Source organism: Cetorhinus maximus, chromosome 4, assembly GCF_964194155.1.
Source record: "Cetorhinus maximus chromosome 4, sCetMax3.hap1.1, whole genome shotgun sequence".
NCBI lineage: Eukaryota > Metazoa > Chordata > Chondrichthyes > Lamniformes > Cetorhinidae > Cetorhinus > Cetorhinus maximus.
The window spans coordinates 6,112,204-6,131,087 of NC_135882.1; the positions used below are offsets into that span (position 1 = coordinate 6,112,204).

The 18,884-nt window shown below is 43.3% G+C and overlaps 2 protein-coding genes across 4 annotated transcripts in view; both read left to right on the top strand.

Annotated features, from left to right (window-relative positions):
* tbc1d31 (TBC1 domain family, member 31) overlaps nucleotides 1-2,337 on the top strand; it is a 47,400-nt gene extending 45,063 nt beyond the window's left edge. The window contains exon 22 of the mRNA XM_078539861.1: nucleotides 1,930-2,337. Coding sequence (XP_078395987.1) covers nucleotides 1,930-2,081 — 152 coding nt within the window. The 3' untranslated portion in view covers nucleotides 2,082-2,337. The remainder of the gene's footprint in view (nucleotides 1-1,929) is intronic.
* Nucleotides 2,338-10,036: 7,699 nt separating this feature from the next.
* On the top strand, nucleotides 10,037-18,576 carry LOC144679464 (protein FAM83A-like). 3 transcript variants are annotated; one of them, XM_078539863.1, is made up of 4 exons: nucleotides 10,037-10,766; nucleotides 12,786-12,953; nucleotides 14,900-15,024; nucleotides 15,942-18,576. In XM_078539863.1, exons 1-4 carry the CDS (start codon nucleotides 10,251-10,253, stop codon nucleotides 16,615-16,617), a joined length of 1,485 nt encoding a protein of 494 aa, XP_078395989.1. In that variant the 5' UTR covers nucleotides 10,037-10,250; the 3' UTR covers nucleotides 16,618-18,576. The 3 variants fall into 3 exon arrangements, with proteins under 3 accessions (XP_078395989.1, XP_078395991.1, XP_078395990.1); XM_078539864.1 differs by having other exon boundaries at nucleotides 10,683-10,851; XM_078539865.1 differs by lacking the exon at nucleotides 15,942-18,576 and having other exon boundaries at nucleotides 14,900-15,028.
* The last annotated feature ends 308 nt before the right edge of the window (nucleotides 18,577-18,884 follow it).

The following is an 18,884-nucleotide window of genomic DNA, read 5'->3' on the forward strand; positions in this document are numbered from 1 at the left end:
AAGTGTTGGAAGAACTCAGCCGGTCAGGCAGCATCGATGACTTGAGTTCTGATGAAAGGTCATTGACCTGAAAGATTAACTCTGTTTCTCTCCATGGATGCTGCCTGACTGGCTGAGTTTTTCCAGCATTTCTTTGCTCTTATTTCTGTTTTCCATCCCTTAGCTAATTTTGTATCTCTGCTGCCACTGCCCTTTTTATTTCATGGTCTTCAATGTTGCTAGCAAGCCTAATCTATGGCCTTGGATTTCCTTTAATTGTCCATGCTTTTCCAAGTCACTGCTAGTTTTCGCCTGATTATAGTTTTTTCGAAACGCTTCCCCGCCATTGACAAGCTGGCCTGTCTTTGCCGGGTTTATTAGTTAGTCCCCTGTTTTTTTTTGAACGAGAACATAACATAATTTTGTGCAATTGAGTTTTAATCTACTTCTTTTACCATATATTCCATACTCAAGTTGTATCTAGCCTCAAATTCCACTGCATGCATGCTTTCTAACAACAAGTATATGTTGAAGCATTATTTCACCTGCAGTGATCCTGTCACTTCAGAATTCTTGCACAATGCTGATTCCTACTGATCCTTTAACTTGAAGTGAACATCATTGTACAGTACGAATCTTATTGAATAAACATTCATGCCTAAAGTCAGAGCACAAAAGAGTAGACTTGTGCAGTATGATCTTTTTGGACAGAAAGCTTGACGTGTTCTGACTTGTGAGCATGCTGAAGTAGCACACGGTTTATTGAGCTCTTCCAAAACTCTGTTGCCTGTGTCCTAACTCTCACCAAGTTCCATTCACATGTCACCCCTGTGCTTGCTGACCTACACGGGCCCCTGGTCAAGCAACACCTCAATTTTAAAATCTCCATTCTTGGGGTGGAATTTAATGTCCTCCCCCATGGTGAATTTGGTGGTTGGGGGGCCACTTAATGGGTGGGAGTGTGGCAAATTGGGACACGCTGCCTTCCCCCTTCCTCAGCGATTAAGTCCATGGTGGGAAGGCTCGTGGACAGCCTCCCCGCCCCACCGCCAATTACGCCCACTCGAAGGCCTCATCCCGCTGTCGCTGACCAGGGAAAGTGTCCATAAGAACAACTGGCTTATTGTGGACATCCAAACCCTTAACAGCAACTGGAGATGGACAATAAAAGTGGCCTAAATGTTTTGCTCGCACCCTGAGAATCCAATTTTAGACAGGACAAGGTATGGACTCTCCAGTAACCCTCATTTGCTGATTTTGTATACTTTGTGTTGTTGTCATGTAATAAACTGAAATGGCACCTGACTGGAAAACAGGCTCCTTTACCAGTGCACCAGCACAACTAACCAGAGGCAGGTACCACTCTATTTTAATATAATTCACCAGTTCTTTTGCACATTGACTGTAGGTAGAGTCCACAAGCAATAAAAGATTATCTGCCTCCCCCTTGCAGATGCATTCTTTTCTCAAATGAGCTTTTTTATACATACGTTTTGTTTGCTTTTCAGCCCTGGGCTGGCTGCATTTAACAGCATTTTTCTAATACCCATGCCAGTTCACATCCTAGCATAAAGACTTACATTTATACAGCAACTGCCTCAAGGCAACTCAAAGTGTCTTACAGCCAACAAAGTACCTTGTGATGCTCGCACTGCTTGTCTAATAGATGCAATTGACCTTTATTTTTTCAATTCGGAGATAATGACCCAAAGGCTAGTAGCTCAATTGAATGGGACAAGAGAACATGGCATGACTTGCAGCCCCCAAGAGATTTGGAGTTTCCATTGCCTGTTTCTTCCCCACCCCTCCAACCTCCAGAAAAAAAATCATTAAATACAGCAGAATGATCATGTTTTCAGTGCTGTACATTTTTTGAAGATTCTTCTGCAGAGAAAACCATGAAACTGTGGGACGTTGACCCTTCTCTAATATTTTGTTTTATTACTGTAGTGTCTTTAGACAGAGGAAGAGCTGACCTGGAAAGCAAAGAGCGTGAATTAATGACTGGAATACAAGAACTGAGACAAAAACTAGCAACGCGGGCTCGTCAGAGATATTCCACCAGCTCCCTGGCAGACGGGATGATATATACTCATTATTAAATGACTCTTCAGTTAAAATGCAATCTATATATTAGTATTTATTAGTACTTAACTTTTGGTGCAATACTCTATGTTGATTACTCTTCTGTTTTGATCAGATTGATATGAAATCAAGTTTAATTTTGTAGTTATGTACAGTGTGACTAAGATGTGCATATCATGATTCTATGTTATTAAAAGTTGCTGCTATTGTACAGAGTCGGCAATAAAACCACAGGGAATTTTTAAGGTAGTTAAAAATTTGCTAATTTTAAAAGATGCTGTGTTCTCATGCTTGTGTAATTGAAGCTTTTCTCTTTAATCCCTTTCTCCCGCTCTGGAGGATTGTAGCGACATGCGTATGGTTGCTGCAGTTCAAGGCTCAGCTAGGTTGACTTATCCCTTGGTAAATGAGATTTAGGGCAGTAGAGAACTGATTAGGCTCAGAACCCAGGACATTACTTGTCAGCTGAGGGATGGTCTCAAAGTTGGAATCCCCAGGTCTAAAGAGATGTTAAGTAAGGCAAACGACATGCAGTTTGTCCTTTCTATAAGAAAGCTGTGACTGTTAATTCCCAAGGCATCCCAAGCCACTCCTCCACAATGTGTCAACATCTGTAATTGACTTTTAAACAGAAACTCCCACTAATTGTCAAAATTTGACTTGTGTCCTTCTAGTCTGTTGGATAACCAACACTTAGAGGCACCTTCCATTGCATTATTTCCTGTCCTGTACTATGACCACAAGGCTACCCTGCCACACAGCAGGTGCTGTTAACAACCTTAAAAGACTTTCCTCCAGTGTAACACCCTTCCCTTTGTCACATGCTGTTTAACTGACATCCTACCCTTATTTATGTACTCTCTGGGAAAGTTGGCACACAGTATCCGATAAAGGCACCCACCTCTTCAAGGGTTTGTTCGGGAAGATATAGGGAAAATGTTTCTGCTTGTGAGGGAGTCCAAAACCATGGGCTACAGTCACAATAAATCCAACAGGGAATTCAGGAGGAACTTCTTCACCCAGTGGGTGGTGCGAACGTGGAACTCGTTACCACAGAGTTGTTGAGTGAACAGTGTTGTTGCATTTAAGGGGAAATTAGGTAAACACATGAGGGAGAAAGGAATAGAGGGGCATCCTTATAAAGTAGATTGGGAGGAGGCTTGTGTGGAGCTTAAACACCAGCATAGACCAGTTGGGTCAAATGGCTGTTTCTGCTGGTAATACATCATTTGAAACCTGTGCATTAACTGTGGCTCAGTGGTTAGAACTCTCAGCTCTGAGTCAGAAGGTTGTGAGTTCAAGTCCTACCCAAGGACTTGAGCACAAAGGCTCCAGTGCAGAACTTAAGGAGTGCAGTCAGAGATGCCTCCTTTTGGATGAGATGTTAAACCAAGATCCTGGCTGCCCTTGCAGGTCAAAGATCCCATGGCACTATTTTAAAGAAGAACAGGAGAATTCTCCTGGTGTTCTGGCCAATTTTTGTCCCTTGATCAATATCACAGAAACAGATTACCTGGTCATTATCACATTGAAGTTTGTGGGAGCTTGCAGTGAGCAAATTGGCTCCCATGTTTTCAAACTTAATTGGCTGTAAAGCACTTTGGAACATTCTGTGGTCATAAAATGCACTAAATGAATGAACAAGATGTAATGTTTTAAAAAGACATGCAATCAGGAATAACTGGGTTTTTAACGCTTAATGTAAAATTTGCTGAGAAGCAGAACTAACTTGAAAATGAATTTTATATTTATTGAATGCTGTTAGATGATTAATTTTTTAAGTTAAAAGTTTTTTCAGAATAATTTAGCTTTGATCAGCTTTATCTGCCAATCTTTAATTTGCTATGTGCTAAAATAATTCATTTTATTTTACTGCTTTTTGTTTCCTGTGTGCCTGTTCAAATCCTTTAGCTGCTTGGATGGTCTGCTGACATCACTAGCTCCACTTTGGGAAGCCCCACTCAAGAACGCTGCGATCAGTTACAGTATCACCGCACAGCGGGAGGGTTAAAGTTCTCACCAGAGAGATCGCTGGAACTCTCAGCAAGACTTAACTTTGAGGACAGCGGTGAGCGCCCCTTGCTTTGCTGCTGACCACAAACTCCAGACTGTTAACTAAACTGATTGATAATCTGAGGTCGTGTATTTTGTAACCATGGATTAGTGGAGGTGGCGGTACTGAGGGTGTCACTAACCAAACAACACCAGCAAGCAAACTTCAAAATGTTTTTTTAATAACCTCCCTTCTACCACCCCCCCCCCAATATAAATACCAACAGTAGACGAACAGGGACAACTTGGTGTCCATAATTCACAAATCCTTGAAGATGACAGGGCAAGTTGATAAGTTGGTTATCAGATGAGTTTATAAAAAGAAATACAGCACATAAAAGCAAAGAGATCATGCTAGAACATTATAATTATAATCGCTGGTTAGGCCTGAACTGGAATGTTGTGAACAGCTCTGGGCACCACATTTCAGCAAAGATATAACGGCCTTGGAAAGGGTACAGATAAGGTTTACCATGGTTGAGGAGAGGTTGGAAAAGTTGGGACTGTTCTCCTTGGAAAGAGAAGATTAACAGGTGACCTAATGGAGGTTTTCAAGATGATAGGTTTTGATTGGGTAAATAAAGGCTGTACCCTCTGGTGATTGGGTCAATAACCAGAGGTCGTAGATGGTAAAATCATTGGCAAAAGACCTGGAGGGGAGATAAATAATGTTTTCAGTCAGAGTAATTGGGAATCTGGAATGTTCTATCTGAAAAGGCACTGATTCCATAAATAATTTTGAAAGGGAGTTGGACCGTACTTCAGGACGAGGAACTTGTAGTGTTATGGATAAAAGACAGGAATGTGGAACTAGACATGACTGTTCTTTCAAAGAGCCAGCACAGGCACAATGGGCTGAATGGCCTCTTTGCTGTCAATTTCCATATGTTGAAAATCCATAAGGCTTGAGAAGACTGCCCTTGATTCACAATTTAATTGGTTACCCGCTGCTGGCAGGCATATAGCCGTTATCCCCACCACTGAAGCTGCTTCCCTGAAAATAGGCCAGAGGTAGGAACATGGCAGCCGACCAGCTGGTCACATGAAATTGTCAGCATGCTTACCTCCAAACCTTCCCGCCCCCCTCGGGTTATGTGACAAAATCCTGGCCCTGGTGTCCAAATCCTACTGACTTTGGATATTGGATTCCAGCGTTTGTTTTGCAAAGTTGCACAAGAGGAAGCACATTGATGCCAATGGTGTGAAGGAGCTGAATTAGGATCAGTGGGTATTCTTTAAACTGGCCTATTTCAGTGAATTAATCACTTATATAATCACAGCTTTAATTCAGCCCTCATGCACTTTCAGCCTCAGTAACTCTTCCAATCCAGTTGTTTCAATGATGGAATCTGCATTCACCATTCCAAAACAGATATTTAACAAAGATGATGGTAGCAGTTAATTGTGTGTTTCATGATTTCTCATTAGCTGAATGCTTGTGGTGTGGAGCTATTAAAAAGTCCAGGATTGTCCCAGGTTTGAGCTCGGCTGTGCTGACTTGGCCATTTAATCTCACTGGAGTGACAAGTAAAGCTGCTCCAGTCAGGTTCTTGGCTAGATGGGACTAAAATGGTGTGTGTGGGAACACGATAAGGTCTGGCTATGATGGCCTCCAAGTTTAGAAAGCAGCCAACCATCAGTACCTAGACTCGTTCATTAAGAGTAGCTCAGGCAAGATAGAGTACCCAGGATATGTACCACAGAGGCAGCCAGAGCCTTCAGAAAAGGAGGGAGAAAAGCTGAACACAGGGGTGTTGGGGAAAGTGGAGCTTGGAGCAAGTTAGAATTTGAGCAGCAGAGACATGAATGAGTTCAAGTTTAAGGAGGATTTAAGATGGGAGATTGCCAAGGAGAGAGTTGGAATTTTTGAGTCTGGAGGTTGCAAAAGAAAGGATGAGGGTTTCACAGCAAGCGAACTGAGACAGGGGTAAAACAGAAAGTGAATATAAGTCAATTTAAATATTGTAGCATTTCCAAAATATATGGAAGTTTTATGTGGCGGAGTGTGAATTACGTGACAATAGGTGTTGGTAAGGAGAATGTTGAGCTGATCGCAGACTCAGAGCCTTAACCCACACAGGTGGGTGTTCCCTCAGGCTGTTACTGAAACACCTTTGCAGAGTTTATACTACCTCAAATTAAATACCCCCCTTATATACTTTATGACCTTGAACAAACTTTGAATGTTGCATAAATGATTTTAAGCCTGTCAGTACAGACACATGTCAGTTACACAAGTAATTGATTGGTATAGGAGTGGCTGCAGTGAATTAAAGCTTCTCAGGCAGGTGTCGAATTGAGCATACAGCAAGAATGGAATGTTGTATGTAAACAGGCATCTTCCCATCAAAATAATATAAATGCAATTCTGATTCAATGGAGTGGGCATTCAGAACTGTTGGGACAAATATATTTTAATCCACCAGTTCCTTTGTTCCCATTTTAAAGGTTAATCTCATTCATTGGTCTGGTGCGTTTCCTCAGAGCATCACGAGTTGTGGGGATACAATGGAGCAATGATGAAACGTGGAGGTGAGAAAGCTGCAACGAGTAAATCTCTTACAATGGCTTCTCTTCTCGCTCAGTGCATCATTCCAAGACACGATATCAGGTTTCACATGTACGCTGATAGCAGTCAGTTCTATCTTGTCACCACCTCCCTCGCCCCTCCACCCCCCCCCCCCCCCATCTTTAAATTGTCAGATTGCTTGTCCGACATCAAGCCCTGGATGTGTTGCAATTTCCTCCAGTTAAACATCGGGAGGACCAAAGCTATTGGATGAGCCCTCGTCACAAATTTCATTCCCTGATTACCAATTCCATCCCCCTCCCTTAGACTGTTCACAACTTTGTGGTCCTATTTAACCCCGAGTTAAGTTTCCAACACGGAATCCTCTCTTTCACAAAGACAATCTGTTTCTACCTCCATAACACCCCCTGACTCCAGCCCAGCCTCAGTTCACCTGCTGAAGCTCTTATGCAGCAAGGTCTCACATACAGCAATGTGATGATGACCAGCTAATAGGATAAGAGTTTCCACAAATCCTGCCCAAATAGGGGCGGTTTTGAGAAGTGACTTTTTTTTTCTCGAGTTTCTGCTGAAACTCAGTTGCACATCACTGAATATAAAACAAAAACAAAATTACCTGGAAAAACTCAGCAGGTCTGGCAGCATCGGTGGAGAAGAAAAGAGTTGACGTTTCAAGTCCTCATGACCCTTCAGCAGAACTGAGTAAAGTTAGGAGAGGGGTGAAATATTTCAGACCTGCTGAGTTTTTCCAAGTAATTTTGTTTTTGTTTTGGATTTCCAGCATCCGCGGTAGTTTTTTGTTTTTATCACTGAATATAAAACCTGCCATGGGCCAGTGTGATCAGTTTTTTTAGTATGCCATTTTGAAAAATAATTCATTTGAAGAAATATTTCTGGATTTATTTGTTGAAGTTTGCCTATGACTGCTGAAAATGGGGTGATGAGAAAAAAACCTTTTAATAGTTCAATTTTAAATAACTCAAAATGACTTTAGCAAATGTGTCCTAATATGTTTGTTCAGTTATATTAGTGTGCAGTGGTTCCTTAGGAAAGAAAAAAAAAGTTCAAAAATGCGCCTGTTAGTGTGCTTTTGGAGTCTCCTTAGAGGTCTTGCAAATGAGTGTAGTTAATGCCATTCTGAGAGGGGGTGGGGGTGGGGGTGCGGTGGGGTCCATTTTGGATGGGGCTTGCTTCTATAGCGCAGTGTTTTTTTAAACCAGTGCAGAAAGGTTGCAGAAATTCGATTTGCTCTGAATGTAACCTGCACTTAAAATTCCAGGCTATTTTCCACTGGTTTCATCAGTTTCAGGTAAAATGCGTCGAAATGAACAGCGCCAACTGGATAGAAAATCCAGGTCAATTTCTCTTCCAGTAATGTCGATTGAGGAATAACAGGTGACAAGGACACTGGGGTGAACTCCCCTGCTCTTCCTCAAAATAAGAGTGAGTGGGCTGAACACTAGCGAGCAAAATCAGGCAAACAGAGAGAGAGAGAGAAACGTAAACGTACAATGCAACAAATAGAATAGATACATTCAGAGCGAGAGATAATCACAGATGTACACTGTATACAAAGGTACAGAAAAGGACATGAGAGATGCAGAAGTATGTGGAGAAGAAGTGAATCACAGATACACTTGGAGACACTGGGCGGAATCGTCCCAGATTTGCACCAAGTGCGGTAGCAGGCGGGAAAAACGACGCTTTACCCGCTGACCGCAATGGTGGCTTTTCACGCCGTATCATCCCAAACCCGCCACATTAATTATGCATTCCTGGGATACACACTGTTTCGATGGTGGGTGGGCTCCATTTTGCCTGCCACACCATCACCTTGCTGCTTCATCACACCAGGCACCGCGTTTAAAGTGCAGCCGCGCTCAGTGCTTCCAGCCCAGGACTGCTGCAAAGAAGACATGGCCTCGAAAGGCAAGAAGACTGTAGCCCTCGAGCGCCTTTTGGACACGGTGGAGGCCCTCCGTGATGTCCTCTACCCCCACTCTGGCCGCAGGATGGGCAGCAACATTACCACTCTGGATTGGTAGACAATGGCAGCAGTGGTCAGTGCCAATGCTGCACAGAAGAGGTTGGCCAACCAGTGCAGATAGAGGATGAATGATCTCATCCATGCAGCCAGGGTAAGCCAACCATTTCATCATTCTAAACTCACACACTCAAGCTCATCGCACATTGACTGGCATCTCACTCACTGCCAACTCAAGGGAGATCACCATTTCCTCTCTCACACACACCCGCACATGTCCATCTGGCCTCATCTCCTCTGGAGGCTGCCTCCTCAGCCCTCACCATCTTGAGGCCACACAGAGATCAACATGTGCTCCATACACACACCCTGGGACACCCTCCTTCCCCAGTACAGCCCTCACCCTGCAGCCTCTTCCCTTGCCTGAGGCCACTTCTCCCCCCTTCCCCAAGCAAGACCTAACCCTGCAGCCGTTGAAAAGCCGCCCACATGTAGCTGGTCTGGTAGGTAGAGACCTGCCCGTGAGTCCCCCCTAAAAGTGATGTGGTGCTGTCTGTGAAGCCTGGCGCTGATGACCACGAGTGCTGCCCGAAGCAAGGCGGGCAAACAAACCTCGAAGTCCCGAGTGAAGTGCTGCTCGCCAGGTGCACGCCTTATATACGCTGTTGTGAAACACGTCGGCGTGTTATCCCGCCAACGTGGGCGGATGATTCCGGCGAGCAGGCCTAATAATGATACGCAGATGTATTATGATAAGGTTCCCGATGCCCGATGGTGCGAAATGCGGCCCGCGATCGGCAGGCTGAGCAGACGATCGCACGGTTTCACGCTGTCATGAAACCATCGCGCCATATTGTCCGCTCATGCCACCAAACATGCCCGATGCCAGCGGGCACAGAAAGTCACAAATACAAGCAGAGACACAAAGCAAGAATCACTAGATAGTGATAATAGACTTCCATTCTTCTTTCACAACCTCAGGACATCCAAAGTGCTGTACAACCAATGAAATGCTATTTAAGTGTAGCCACCATTGTTATGTAGGAAACACAGCAGCCACTTTACACACAGCAAGCTCCCGCAAAGAGCAATGTGATGATCAGATAATCTGTTTTCAGTGATGTTGATTGAGGGATTAATATTGGTCAGGACGCTGGGGAGAACTCCTCTTCTCTTCAAAATAGTGCTATGGGATCCCTTATGTCCACCCGACAGGGCTGTCGGGGCCTCAGTTTAATACCTCATCAAAAAGATAGCACCTCTGACAGTGCAGTACTCCCTCAGTACTGCACAGGGAGTATCGAGCGTGCACAAGGTTGCCCAGAGGAAAACACCAACATTTAAAATGAGTCATAAGTGTTGAAAACATGCCAAAGGCAAAAAAGTAGAATAAATTACTCATTCTTACGAATTTATCTATTATGACAGATGCCCAATGGTATTTTGAGCGTGCGATTATCCTGATTCTGCACTTGCCTAAAGCTAGGGCAGTATAATTCTCCTGTTTGCACACAATTGTGTGTCTTAACTCAGCAATAATCCTCCTGCATTAATGCAGCGGTTAATACAGCTATCAGTGAGCTGTGGAGGTTACTGGGGAGCCAGTCACAAGCATTAACGATGAATGCACAAAGTTACCGGAAAACTGACTGGTACCGGCCGAAAAAGGTTGGCAAGATCAAGAGGCGACTGGAAGCAATTAAAAACCCCTGGATCTCTCCACCTGAGTTCAGCCTGAGCCACAATGAAAGCGTCAGGTTGGCCACAGATGCCCTGTTGGACATGGGCACTGAGGCTTATGAAAACATGTTGACTCAAGAGGGGGAGGTGAGCTTCCTATCTCCTTCTGAAATACAATACATTATTAGTAACCCTAAGGAACCCCTCCAGCCTGAGGAGCAGCCTTTAGAAGGGAGACAAGCCAACCCTGGGGCATCGGATGCCCCTTCAGACCATACTAGCACTTACTTTCCACTGATCTCAGACAGCAATGGGCCAGCGCTGGAGCAAGGATGGCCGATGGCAGACAAAAGGTATTACCTGAAGGGCCCCTCGACCATCAAAGTTTACTTTCAGACCGAAAAATCGCAGAGCATCAAAAATATTTTACGTTTTTACATCAACCAAGCTATCGAGGTAATTTCCTTTGCTACAGAGCAGTTCAGTAATGTTTGTTTGTTGTGAGCCAATAATGGACCAGAACTTGTTGACAACGTTAAAGGTGAGTTAAATTGTCACGCTGTTATTGTGTCTAAAATAAAATCCAGCAACTGGTGACGAGGAAGAGTTATTCTGTAAGTTGTGAATAGTTACACGGAGCTGCTGATTTGTGCTGCTTCATCTTTAGCCTTGTGAATAAAGAGCCATCCCTACAATCTCCTCGGGAGTGTCATGAAGTTGTGGTATCTGTGCATTAATTACACATTAAACCCGCCGCAGAAAGTTAGGGCTGGCACTTAACAGCGCAGGGGCCCTCTCAATGATGAGATTAATGTTCCTGCAATGCCACTCAACCTTTCTCGCCCAGAAAAGGAACAATTAAAATTGTGGAATCTCTTTTCTTACGGCCAGTAAATTGTTCCAAGAAGTTTATAAATTTAATTTTTTTTAAATCTTACTTTTTCTTTCTGTCTTTATTTCTCTCTCCCTCAGTCCAATCTCTCTTTCCTTTCCGATGAAGAGTCATACGGACTCGAAACGTTAACTCTGTCTTCCTTTCCACAGATGCTGTCAGACCTGCTGAGCTTTTCCAGCAATTTTTGTTTTGCCTCTCTTTCCTTCTGTTCATTTCTCTTTCTGGACCTGATTTGACTCCAATTAACCTGATTTCTTTCTCTATTATTCCACTGTTTTCTTTCTCCGTTCTTAAATCTCATCATTTAAGGAGAGACTGTTAGTCCCATCATTCACTGAGGTCCCAGGTGCCTCTTGCTCCTCACCACACCATTACCAGCTCAGACTCCTGGCCAGTTACAAGATAACAACTTTTGAGCTAATGGGTGCAGGAACCAGTAGGATGAGGATACTGTGAGGAGATGCCCAACCCCAGCAAAATCTGGACCAAAATTGTCAAATTAGGATTTACAGCTTGAATTAGTCGCATCCAGAATTATCTGAATAGTGTTAATCCATAATGGTCAAATTCAAATCAATATATTGAATACTCCATTCACATCATGCCCCTCCACCATCTACTATTCTTTTACTGGAGGGTCAAACATAGATTAATACATGAAGTGACTACAAACCTATCACCGATCAGAAGGTTCAAGTTATTCCATGATTCACAGGAATTAAACTAGTAGATTAGAATCTAGCAAACACTCAGAATAGATTGTAGCTCTGTAATTGCTCCATGGTATTCGTACCAAGCATATTTACATCTATCTATTGATCTAGTTGTGTTATTTAGTTACATGGGCAGAATGGAGAAGCTGGGGTTGTTCTCCTTAGAGAAGAGAGGGTGGAAAGATTTGATTGAGGTGTTCAAAATCACGAGGGGACTAGATAGAGAGAAAGTGTTCCCATTGGTGGAAGGATCGAGAACAGGAGGGCACAGATTTAAGGTAATTGGCAAAAGAACCAACAACAACATGAGGATAAGTTATTTTTAATACATTGAGTGCGGAGGATCTGGAATGCACTACCTATGGCAGAGGCAGATTCAATCATGGCTTTCAAATTGGAATTGGATAAGCTCCTGAAGAGAAAACATTTATAGGGCTAAGGGGAAAAGACAGTGAAGCAGGACTAGCTGAGTTACTCTTGCAGAGAGCCAGTACTTCCACACTAGCCAATCTATGTTTCTATTTATATTTATCAAGTTTGGAGTAAGTTATTATTAGACAATGGTTATCAATGCTGATGTTAACTGACAGTGCAGTCCTTATTATGATTTCCTCATCTCTCCCCCTGGTTCTTTTGCCAATTACCTTATATCTGCGTCCACTGGTTACTGACCCTTCTGCCACTGGAAACAGTTTCTCCCTTTCTACTCTACCAAAACCCTTCATAGTTTTGAATGCCTCTATTAAATGTCCCCTTGGCCTTCTCTGCTCTAAGGAGAACAATACCTGCTTCTCCAGTCTCCCCACATAGATGTGAAAGTTAAACTTTGGAACGAGAAGCCAGTGATTCTAACCTTCTCTCCCCCAGCTGATAGCTATTGTGATGGACATCTTCACCGATGTTGACATCTTCTGTGATGTCCTTGATGCAGCCAACAAGCGCAATGTCATTGTTTACCTGCTTCTGGACCAACACTCTTCACAATACTTCATTGAAATGTGTGAAAATCTCCAGATAAAAAGCAACCACCTAATGGTAAGTGTTTTGTTAGTGTTATATTAAAGAATTAAATAATCCAGTTTTAATACGGCACGGTACATGTGTATATATATCTACGCTCAGACTCACATAATGGACACTTGGTCAAGGCACAGGAGAGTGACCAGTTCTTACAACGCTGAGCCCAGTCAAGAAGACAGAAACGGGTAAGAAAAGCAACTGCTCCGAATATCAGAGTTGAGAAGATTCAGGGGAAACTTAACAAAGATATTAAAAATTATTAGGATTAATGGAGAGAAACTGTTTCCGCAGGCGGAAGGGTCAGTAATGAGCGGGACACAGATTAAAGGTGAAAGCAGAGCCAGAGGGAGGGGGATGAAGAGAAATTCAACCAAAAGTTGACACCTCCGACCTTTCCCAGTTCTGGTGAAAGGTCATCAGCCTGAAAGGTTAATTCTGTTTCTCTCCCCACACACGCCGCCAGACCTGCTGAGTGTTTCCAGCATTTTCTGTTTTTATGTCAGAATGCATAAGTCATTGAAGGTGGCAGGACAGGTGGAGAGAGCAGTTAATAAAGCACACAGTATCCTGGGCTTTATTAATAGGGCATAGAGTACAAGAGCAAGGAGGTTATGCTGAACTTGTATAAGACACTCATTAGACCTCAGTTGGAGTATTGTGTACAGTTCTGGGCGCCACACTAAAGGAAGGATGTGAACACATTGGAAAGAGTGCAGAAGAGGTTTACAAAAATGGTTCCAGGGATGAGAAACTTCAGCTATGAGGATAGATTGAGGGACTGTTCTCCCTGAGGGAGAGAAGAAGGCTAAGAGGAGATTTGATAGAGATGTTCAAAATCATGAGGGAGCTGGATATAGTAGATAGTGAGAAACTGTCCCCGCTCACAAAAGGATCGAGAACAAGAGGGCACAGGTATAAAGTGATTTGCAAAAGAAGCAAAAAATTTTTTCACACAGCGAGTGGTTCGGGTCTGGACTGCACTGCCTGGAAGTGTGGTGGAGGCAGGTTCAATCGAGGCATTCAAGAGGGCATTAGATGATTATTTGAATAGAAACAATGTGCAGGGGTATGGGGAAAAAGCAGGAGAATGGCACTGAGTCATAATGCTCAGTTGGAGAGCCGGTGCAGACACGATGGGCCGAATGGCCTCCTCCTGCATTGTAACAATTCTGTGATTCCAGTATCCTCAGTATTTTGCTTTGGTAATAATAATTAGCTTGCTCTGTTGTGGAAATACAGACTAATTTCAACAGCCAAAACTTGCATTTGTATAGCACCTTTAATGTAATAAACCATCCCCAGATGCTTGACCCAGGAGGATTATCAGACAAAATTTGGCACCAAGCCACATAAGATATTAGGGCATGTGACCAAAAGCTTGGCCAAAGGATATGTTTTAAGGAGCATCTTAAAGAAACAAAGAGAGATAAAGTGACAGAGAGGGAATTCTAGAACTTAGGGCCCAAGGCAACTGAAGGCATGACCTCTGTTGGCGGAATAAATAAAATCCAGGGGTATTTTTTTTATTCATCCATGGGATTTGGGCTTCGCTGGCTGGGCCAGCATTTATTGCCCATCCCCTAATGAGGAGGTGGTGGTGAGCTGCCTTCTTGAACCGCTGCAGTCCATGTGGTGTGGGTACGCCCACAGTGCTGTTAGGGAGGCAGTTCCAGGATTTTGACCCAGCGACAGTGAAGGATGCTCAGGAGGCCAGAATTGGAGGAGCGCAGATATCTCGAAGGGTTGTAGGACAGGGTGAGGTTACAGAATGGAATTAACCGCTTATGTTGAAAACCCGACAAGTAATTGACGTGCGTGATGTGGCAACCACAATTACCACGTTCACACCCTTAGTGCAGCACAAAGTTGACCACGTGTCACTTCTTGTGTCATTCAAATATAAATGTTGTTTTTGCATTCTCCAGATAAAGCCCTCTGTCCTCTCTCTTATATGGTTGCAGAACATAGAAATCCGGCACGTGTCTGGTGACCTCTACTGTTCAAAATTAGGAAAGAAATTTTCAGGCCAGGTTCAGGAGAAGTTTATCATCATTGACTGCCTGTACGTGTTAGCGGGATCTTACAGGTGAGTGGAAAGTTATTTGGCCAACACGCGTCATTGTGCTTCTAGACTGTACGAGTAGCAAAAGATGCTTGGGGTTAGTGTTGCCAACTCTCCAGGATTGTCCAGTTATTCCAGTCTGTAACCTCCTTCAACTCTCCAAGATCTCAGATCCCAAGAGGAACCCTCTTGGACTCTGCTGTGAGAAAATCCAGGAGAAAAAATTATTAGAGCATTAAATAAAACTGTATTTATTTTTAATAAGCACTTTTATTTTAAGCACTTTTGTCTATTTAATTATAAAAATATTGGGAGTTGGGCAGAAGAGGTTGTTGGACTTGAGAGTCAACAGTCAGGTGCGGAAGAGTCTGTTCACTGCCTGATTAGCCAATGAGAAGGTGGGTGTCGTGTGGATGGACGTGTCAGGTGACCAATGGCAGGAATGTGGGGGCGGGGCAGTTGGAGGCAAGTGGGTCATGTGAGGAGACTTCTGGGAATGTGTCCAACCAGAGTTGGCAGCCCAACATTGGGGTGTGTGACAGTGGAGCCAATCCATTGTAGAAATGGTTGTTGTCCTTCAAAATAAAATTTTTGTCTTCCTGACTCAGGCCATCAGTTCCATGTCTCATCTGAAAAATGGCACCTACAACAGTGCGGCACTCCCTCAGTACAGCACTGGGAATGTCAGCCTGGATTTTGCGCTCAACTTCCAGAGTGGGACTTGAACCCACAACCTTCTGGTAACAGAGTGACCAACCAGGCCACAGCTGACACTTCATGCAGCAGAAATAACGTAAAGGTTCTGAAGAAGTCATATTGGACCGGAAACATTAACTCTGTTTCTCTCTCCACAGATGCTGCCAGACCTGCTGAGTAGCATTTTATTATTTAATTTGAGTCAAGCTTTGACCTCTTTTCTCTCTTGGCTTCTGTTTTTACAGTTTTACTTGGTTATCAGGGCAGGTGCACAGGAACTTCATTACCCTCTTTTCAGGACACATTGTCGAAAGTTTTGATGACGAGTTCCGCAGGCTCTTTTCTCAATCCAAGCCGCTAAATGAATTTGGCTCAACGCAAGTGACGGTTCGATCCCTTCCAAGAAGCTCGTCGAAAACCAGCGGCGGAGCGGTAATCATGTGGCCAGAAAGCCGCAACACCCATTCAGACACCTTCAGCAGCCTGTCCAGTTACAGCGGGCCCCAACTCAACACCCTTCACCTCTCAAGTGGTGAGGATCTTCACAACCAGAGACACAACAACAGGGTCGTCCCTCAGCAGAGGGTGTTGTACAACCCGCTTCTCCAGCAGAGGAATTATCCCTTCCTAATTACTGGCATTGAGAGATTATATCCCAGTCCAGTTGACCACCACGCTAATGAAATACCGAAGACGAATTTCAAAGACATCAAAATTATAAGAGCTCAGAGGGAGGCATCACAGAATGTATCACGACCATTACCATTCAGGCAACATTACTTGCTGACAGACACTAAACACTTGTTCAACCCGGAGCAAAGCCACATAGGGAAATATTCAATGGAACCCCCATTCAGGATGAACACTATGAGTGATCCTAAGCTCTTCAACAATAGATATGAAAAGCACTTGAAACAGTGAAAATCATCATTAGGATGCAATTGAAGAAAACCTGGTTTGGACGAAGTGCTAGGAAAATATTGTGATTGTCTGAAAGTTGGTATTCTTGCACTTGTCCTGATGAGCGCAAGGGGAAAAGCTTTGGCAGCACATCTCCCTTTTCAGTAACAGGAAAATATTTACATGCTATGTACTGAGGCCGACATCATTTTGTTGAATCCCAAAGCTCTGGACAAACACTATATTTAAAGTCACAGTCATGCATGACTCTCATGTGGCACATCAAATCTTGATCAGAAGCCAAACCAACCACCCTCTTCCCTGTGAATCCTTCTCTTTGACCCTGTGTACATTTGGTTTTATCTCTCTCTTTGTACATATCCATTGATTTCTCTCTCTCTCTCTATCTGTGAAGAGAATTTGTTTATTTTTAATGCTCGTGATGCACAGCTTTGGTTGCCATGGGCAGTCATTAGATTTTTAGGCGTGTACTCAATTTCCCAATGTATATGTCTTGTGAAACTCTGCTCCTGAGGAGTGGTAGAGGTGGAAATTGACCCGAGCAGTGCCAGTCTAGGCTCAGTGGCTCAGCACTCTTCGCTCTGTCAGAAAGTCAAGAGTCCAAGCCCCATTCTAGGGACTTAAGCATACATTCCCGGGAGCATTGCACTGTCATAGGGGCTGTGTTTCAGATAAAACATTAAACCTTGTCTATTGACCCAGGTGAATATTTAAGATCCCTTGGCACGATATGTAGAAGAGCAAGAGAATTCTCCACTGTGCCCTGGTCAATATTTATCACAAAAACATACTAAGTAGTCATCATCACATTGCTTGTTGTGCTGTTTCCTACATTACGACAGTGATCACACTTCAAAAGTACTTCATTGGCTGTAAAGTGCTCTGTGATGTTAAATAAATGAAAGTTCAATCTTTCTCTTTATCCTTCACTGTTCATTTGTGTATTGTGATTTTGTATTTTTTTCTCTCCATTTTTTTCCAGCTTAAGTGTTTCTCTCTTGATCTGTCCCTAGTCTGTGATCTGTGATTTCCTCTCTTTGGCCGTGCTTATAACTGCGATTCTCTCTTCCTATCCCTGTGTCTAACTGCAATTTGCTTTCTGTGTCCCTCCTTCTGCTTCCCTACTTCTATTTGTGAGTCTCTGTCCCTGAGTGTATCAGTGATTCAATTCTCTGTGTATTTTTGCATCTGTGACTATCTCTCTCTGTATCGAAGACTTATAACACATTGTGTATCCATGATTCTCTCTCTCTGCTTGTTGGATTCTCTGTCTCTCAGTGTTCAGCCCACTCACTCTTTGTACTCAATGAACAACATGTGGCTGGTGGTTAACATACTGGACAATATCTGGGCTGGCAGAGGTCAGCTAATTTAGAACAGGTATGAAATCTGGAACAGCCTTGCTTCTTATGGCTTGATGTGGTTCACATTCCTAGTGATTTGGGTGGGAAAGAAAGAGGATCCAAAATGAAAATAATGGGAGATATTTTAACCATGCTAGTCTAAAATGTTGTCTGGTCAGTAATGAATTATGGGTATGAAGCTCAGAGCATTGGGAAAGAGGAAGAGAAGAAAATCAATTGCTTCGAAATGGGGGGATTAAGAAGGATCCTAACGGTGAGCTGGGTGAAGAAAAGAGCCAATGAAGAAGCACTGAACGGGGCCAGAAGAACAAGAGAACCCTTAAATAATATCAAAAGAAGACAAACGGAGTTCTTCAGAACCGTCATAGAAGGGTTTGGATGCCTAATTACCACCGGAGGATTAATGAAGGAAGCGGCTAGACAACATTAAAGACTGGTTTAACCAGAACTCCAATAATGAGGGCACCCACTGATGCTACGATCGGAAGGTTTGGAAGACCATGGTTGCCTACGCCACTCAGCATGGCACTGAGACGACAACGAATAAACCAAACTCAAAAATCCAGTCGTTCTGGGTGGCAATTAGGAACCTTTGAGTGATTACAGTAACCAACTTCCCATCCTCTTCTTCTGGCCTCTATTGTGTTTGTAATGAATTTGTGAACGTGTTTTATGTTATGATAGGAGGCAATTGAAAGGTCAGTTCTGTTATAGCTGTACAGAATATTCCAGAACATTTATTACATTCATTACTCGATTGCGATGAAGCAACAATGGTGTGACTCTTCTGCGAAATACATGAATGTAGCCACACACTCAATTTCAGAATAAAGTCTCTCAGTAGCTTCATTTCAAGTATTCATCTGACAAAAACATAGTATACTTTATTGTATAAATTATTTA

Excerpts from the sequence above, each read along its gene's own strand:
- LOC144679464 (XM_078539863.1), top strand. The coding sequence starts at position 10,251 with ATGAATGCACAAAGTTACCGGAAAACTGACTGGTACCGGCCGAAAAAG. Across the intron at positions 10,767-12,785 it reads ACATCAACCAAGCTATCGAG|CTGATAGCTATTGTGATGGA; the intron begins GTAATTTCCTTT and ends TCTCTCCCCCAG. Across the intron at positions 12,954-14,899 it reads TAAAAAGCAACCACCTAATG|AACATAGAAATCCGGCACGT; the intron begins GTAAGTGTTTTG and ends ATATGGTTGCAG.